General features: G+C 35.7%; 1 protein-coding gene across 1 annotated transcript; it reads right to left on the bottom strand.

Annotated features, from left to right (window-relative positions):
* Positions 1–1,052: 1,052 nt before the first annotated feature.
* Positions 1,053–3,497, bottom strand: LOC133861197 (heavy metal-associated isoprenylated plant protein 9). Its single transcript, XM_062296927.1, has 5 exons — positions 3,209–3,497; positions 2,935–3,106; positions 2,650–2,822; positions 2,425–2,515; positions 1,053–1,704 (listed from the first exon to the last, which is right to left on the bottom strand). Exons 1-5 carry the CDS (start codon positions 3,227–3,229, stop codon positions 1,253–1,255), a joined length of 909 nt encoding a protein of 302 aa, XP_062152911.1. The 5' UTR covers positions 3,230–3,497; the 3' UTR covers positions 1,053–1,252.
* Positions 3,498–6,291: the final 2,794 nt, after the last annotated feature.

Here is a 6,291-nt window from a genome sequence, read left to right as displayed (position 1 = left end):
AGGTATAAACACACGAATTCTCTAAGCTCTTGAGATTAAGATTAAGAAGTTCTCTACAGAAAACTTTTTAGACTGACTTAGGCATCGGAGTGGGCGTGGTCGGCACCCCCGACGAGTTGTTTGTTCCTTTTTGTAGGGTCAAAGTGTTCGGTAGCAGCGAATCCTCAGGCGACACGTCACCATACCGGAAACTGTACCAACACAATCCTTGATCAGTCGTGGGTTATTTGTTAGAATGATTACCTGAAGTGCTGTTTTCTCGATGACCCAACATGCACCTAGGATTTTTTGTGGCAATTTTTTTTTTTCCCTTTTTGATTTGTGGCTACGTTGAATCGATCTGTGATCTTTTGGTTATTGATAATAATAGGTTTGTTACCTTCTAATGCTCATTGCAAGACCAAATGCTTAGTAAAAACACACCTGTTAGGTTGCTAAGAATAAAGAAATCGAAAAAAGTATTATTTAAATGAAATAGTAGTAATAGTAAATAGTTAAAATAGTGAGGCTGTTAGGGATGCTTTAAAAAAATGGCTCACCAGAATAGAGAAAAATAATTTTTAACTATTTTAGCTACTAAAATTTGATAAAACCATTAAGAATACTCTAACCATTAAACATCGATGTGGCATGTGATTGATCAGCTAGCTAGCATGCATTGTTATGGAGGTGGACATAATGACCTTATCTTGCATATGTTTCCCAATTAGAGGATACAGCAAGAATCTTCATTAGATATCGACGGTGGCCTTCCTTAAAATAGATTACATATTTGCTTGACAGGCTTCACAAAAATGAATTAGTGATTGATATATAAAATATAGTATTAGGTTTGCTTTACAAATAAAAACAAAAATGAAAAGGTTATCACATGGGAATTTTGTGATTGAATTCCTGTCTGCCACATGTGGTGCCATTCATATATTCACAACATACGACACATGCTTTGCATCAAGCCTTTGTTAATGATATCAAAGTACGACTCGATCCCCAATAACACACAAAAGAAGGCATGCAAAGGGCCCATATATATTTGAACTGAGAATTGAATATTCTTATAATTATATGGTTGAATATTGATCATATAATATGCATATATTATCGATACAGAATGATTTATATTATTAATCAATTTGCATCTAATTTTCCATTTGACACGTACCTCCCATGCACCAAACTTTCTAAAATTCTCATCACGAGTGTATTATAATAATAACATTTTTGATATTATAATAATTTTGGTTCATATTTATTATGAAATGCAGCATGCATTGGGGTTCTCATCACTGAAGAGCTGAGGAGGTGGTATTCGTTCAATGACATAGAAAGGCTGGTAGTAGTGCATCATCCTCTTCATACCTTCCTCATGATCATCTCCACCGTCCTTGCTTTCCTGATCACCACCCTTGTGATCTTCTTTATTCTCAATGCTTTCGCCATTGTTGCCACCCTTGTCACCTTCTTCTTTTTTACCTTCTTCTGGTGGTTTTTCGCCTTCTTTCTTTTCTTCGGGTTTTGCTTCTTCTGCGGGCTTCTCAGCTTCCTTATTTTCTTCTTTCTTCTCCGGTTCAGGCTCTGGCTGCGGTACAATCCGAGCTTGCTTTTTTGTGCGTCTATAAACATAATCTACAAGCTTGTCTCCGTCCATGGTCCCAGTGACCATTACCTTCCCAGTACTGAGCTCGGTCACGGCTGTTTGAACTCCTATAATTAACACAAAACATGAATTCAAGTTTGTCTCAAAAACTTAAATTGCTCATAAAAAAAATAAAATAAAATAATTGATAAATTTAATTAATAGTTTGATTAATATTTGAACATATTGACTACAACGTATGACACGGCATGATGACCAGTTTCATCCATTAATTTAAATAGCAAAAGTTAGGCCCATATATATCATTATAATGGTAGATGCACAAGCTAGCATATATATGGCCGATATGGTGGAAAAGTATGGGAATCTACTAAGACTTTAGCAACCAATTCCTTTTATTTAGGTTTTTTTTTTTTTTTTTCTTCTGTTGGATTAATTCAAGGGCAACATCTTAACACAGTCATGCTTTTTAATAACAAGTTACATGCATCCAGAGGACTGCATGTCACATCTGACAGGTCATGCCAGGCCAGGTTAGATGTTGATTTAGCGTCAATTCAAATAAAGTTAAATGAGTTAATATAAGATTCATATGTCAAAACAAGTGGGTGGGCTTGTTTGTACATGTGAGACTCATAAAAATTCTCTCGATCATATTTATTGTCGGATCGGAATTACTGGATATTCGAAATTAAACTTACAAAGCCCCCTTTATGGGGTTTCTTAGTCAGCTTAATTTTCTTATTATTTCATGCTGTTGGGCAGTCACAATCAAATTATTGACTTAGGTTTATGCAGATTAATGGTAAAATGTAACAAAGTCGTACCTCTCATTTTGAGGATCTTCCTCTTAAGTTGCTCAGCACAGGCCTCACAGTGCATGTTTACATTGAGTTCCACTGTTATTGGTCCACTAACCTGGAGCACAGCAGAGTACCACATGTGGGTTCATCATTCATGCTTGGAAACAATTGACGTAAATTAATTGAGCACTTCAATTTATATATCTTATCAGTTTAAAAGTAAAGGTACTGCGCGCGCATGCATTAGACCTGTGAAGCAACAACTTCTGGCATGGGTTCACCCTCAGATGCTGGTAATGGGGATAGGACTTTTGCACTTCTTTTTGTCCTTGTCATTATTTTCGTGCACACAGCTTGAGGCTCCACTATTCCCTTTATAGTCACTTCGTTTTTATTCATGTCTATCACAATCCCCTCCACTCCTGATTGATCACAGCAATAAATGTACAGGTTATAGATAACAAACAAACAAACAAACAAACAAACGAAAGATGAACTTTGTCCAAAGGTAATTTAACAAAAGAGAGGGGGGACCTCTAATTTTCATGATGGACTTCTCGATCTTCTTGGCACATCCAACACAATGCAAGTCCACGTACAAGACAAATGGAGAAGGTGGCTTTGGCTCTTCCTTCTTCTCCTCTGCCTTCTCTTCCTTCTTCTCCTCTGCTGTCTCCTCTTTCTTCTCCTCTGCCTTAGCTTGTTCCTACCAAGTACAAATGAAGAACAATCATTAAGGATCGGTCAAAAGAAATGCAGCCTAAAATAGACAAAATTAACTCACTGAAAATTAATGCAGAAACCTCACCTGTTTAGCTTCTTCACCCATGTCAATCAATGGAGAATGGGATATCAAAATAGAGAAGGAGATAGAAAAAGAGAGGTAAACAGAGAATGAGAAGAGAGTGATATATATTTAGAGAGTACAAGTATAATGGATGGACGGTGGGGCTATTTTAGCTTTATAAACTGTTTGTGATTCCTGAGCACATGCAGTACCACTAACTGTGCAAATAGCCACTTAATTAGTTTAATACTTCCTTTTTTTGGCGGTTTTTCTCAACTCCAAGGAGGCTGAAGCCATAGAAAGAGGGAGAAATAGCAGTGGAGCAGGGTTGGCAGATTTATAGAGAGAAAAGGATAGTTGCACCGACCGGTGGTTTTTGCATAAGGTGGTGACGTGTAAGACATGTGTAACCATACGGACAACCTGGATTGACACCTAGGTTCCAAGGATAATGGTATGGATCTGGCCAGTGTGGGACAGACCACGGATTTTCACCATCGATCCCATCCTTTATAACCAACCTAAGATGATCATCAATCTGGATTGATTAATATACTTTAGCAGGGGTCTTAGAATCTAACAAAAGTTCAGAGAAAGATTAACTTTAATTATGATGTAAGCAAGCTAGAGAGCGTGGGTTCAAATTCTCTTTTAATTAATAAGCGAGGTTCACTGCAAATATTTCAGAACCTTTATTTTGAAATTAAGTTAAATGGTCACTTATCAATTTCAAAAGCTTAAATTAATAAAAAAAATTATTAATTTAATTAATATTCTAACAATTTTCTGGATTACTCGTCAAATAATATTGATACAATCATACAAGTAAGGGTCTGCATTTTTTAAGGGAGATCATATTTTAGGGACAGGGGGAGTATTACTTCTTTTTTCTTTCTCTTCTTATTATGTTCTTTTATGATTGTAATTTAAAAGGAAAATCAAACATTTTTGCTTTATTTATAATCCTTTCATTTCGCTAATGCATGGGAAGAGTATATAAATAATCACCTGGCATATAGTACTATTAATTGGTACTAATACTATAGCTAAATTTCCTTGGAAATTGTTAACAAGTATCCTCACATAATTAAGGGCATATTAAGAAGGACGTACAATTATATCGCTGTTCTCAAAATTGTACTAATTAATTAATTAACACAATATATACTTAACTTAAGCATCTACTTTTGCCTCAAATTAGTGGTTAAGCAAAGCAGTTTTACATTTTCCATGGGTTTTAAATTAATTGGGATGGATGAAGCGTGGGGATTGCAGAAATGTGTTAGATTTTGCGTGTAAAGTTGTGCATACTAGGAACTCCATCTCAATTCTCACGTGGGCTGCTGCCCTTCAGGTCTTTTTTCTTTCCCCCTTTCATTTTCATTTTCTTGCTCTTCTTTTGGGTTATCATAAAGCTTCCTGTTGGGTTTACCAATCCTCTCTCTCTCTCTCTCTCTCTCTCTCTCTCTCCATTGTTATTAGGACCCAACTGCACCAAACTGATTGTTTTGGTATATTTCTCCTTGTATTTACATGAAAGCAGTGACTGAAGAATGTTTTCAGTGAAAAAAATATGGAAACTCATAGTTGGTTTAGATGGAGAAAGTTTGGAGCAAAATGAAGAACTTTTTGTACGTGCAAATATATACAGAAAGAAGAGTCCAAACTTTCAAAGGTAACACGTGGAAATGAGTGGAAATGAGTGGCATATGACACAGAACATGAAAGGTTTGGTCGAAGATCGATCTCAACCACTAAAAATTTCCAAGGAAAACGAATTTCACCAACCAACAACATAATCTTCTTTCTGATATATGCACAGTCCAGCCAAAAAGAAGGCAAACTTCAGGGAATTTAGGTTGACCTCCTTTTGATTATCTTTCTCCTTTTTTCCATTAATAAAGATGAAGCTCAGAATCATTTCCACTTTGATGGATAGGCTGATTAGGAGATTCTAATCAAGGCAGGTGCTGGCAATCCTATTGTTGGGACGGTCGGCAGCTAATAAAGCAATCAATACTCATAACCTTTTCTTTTTCTTTTTCTTTTTCTTTTTTTTCTCTCTTTGTTAAGTGCAATCATACTCAACCACCCATTAATTCAGCTTCTATATTTCAAAAACCAATCATAAAAAATAATTAAAAATGGACACATGGCTTGCTGTCATTGGCTATAGAGGATTGCTTTAAATGCCTTGCACGCCTGTCAAATTGCATCATATACACCGTTAGATATATACCATGAAGTGGTTCTCGTCTTAATCGCAATACATTCAACTTAGGACCAAGATGAGAAATGAATAGACACCAAATGTATTAGAAAAAGGATTCGACTTAGGTCTAATTTTAGTTGGAATTGGACCTGTTAAGATTGGGACACGTCCAATCCCAACGGATTCTAGACCCAATGTGAGTGGTCATAAACTTAAAAATGTAATCAATCATAAATTTCTAAAGATGGTTGCATTAGAAATGTGTCTCAAATTGGGAAACGACCATGGTTCATATACACAAGATTAACAACAACAACAATTAAACAATGCAGTGAGCATTACAATGGCCAAGATCCTCCAATTAGATTTGCCATGTGTCCTGGTTCTCTGTTTATGATCGAATTCCTTCACTTTTTTTAGCTCAAAAAATTTGGAGTGCTCTTTAGATAGGGGTAGACCAATAATTTCTGTATAATTGGGAACTCGAAATCTTCTAACATCACTTTTAGTGGAAAAAGGGCTAATTATGAAAGATATTATGGTTAGTATTGTGAAGGGGGTCCATGATTTATACAGATACAGAAGAAGAAAGAGAAACAACGTGCCATGTTTCTTGTAAAGGAGGTCCTTTTTTTAAAAAAAAATAATATATATATATATATATATAATTGCTATTATTCTGTGCTTAAAATCTGAGTCGTTTGTGGTATTAACATGCCTTGTTTTTGTGATACAATCCCCCCACCCCACCTTTTCTCACAGCATTCTTGATTTAATTTGAAAAGTAGGAATATGAAGGGCGAAAAGAAATGTTTGATTAATTTGAAGGAACATGATCGATGATTAGGATTGGTGCTTTAAATAATTATTTCTAAGGCAATTAGTCCCATAG

Source organism: Alnus glutinosa, chromosome 1, assembly GCF_958979055.1.
Source record: "Alnus glutinosa chromosome 1, dhAlnGlut1.1, whole genome shotgun sequence".
Lineage (NCBI taxonomy): Eukaryota > Viridiplantae > Streptophyta > Magnoliopsida > Fagales > Betulaceae > Alnus > Alnus glutinosa.
This window is presented reverse-complemented; position numbering and strand designations above follow the sequence as displayed.

Bases quoted from the DNA above. Each gene is read 5' to 3' on its own strand.
- LOC133861197 (XM_062296927.1), bottom strand. From the start codon at position 3,229: ATGGGTGAAGAAGCTAAACAG. The intron at 3,107-3,208 runs GTGAGGTTTCTG...TGTACTTGGTAG, and splicing joins TGGGTGAAGAAGCTAAACAG to GAACAAGCTAAGGCAGAGGA. The intron at 1,705-2,424 runs GTACGACTTTGT...TGTTAATTATAG, and splicing joins GAAGATCCTCAAAATGAGAG to GAGTTCAAACAGCCGTGACC.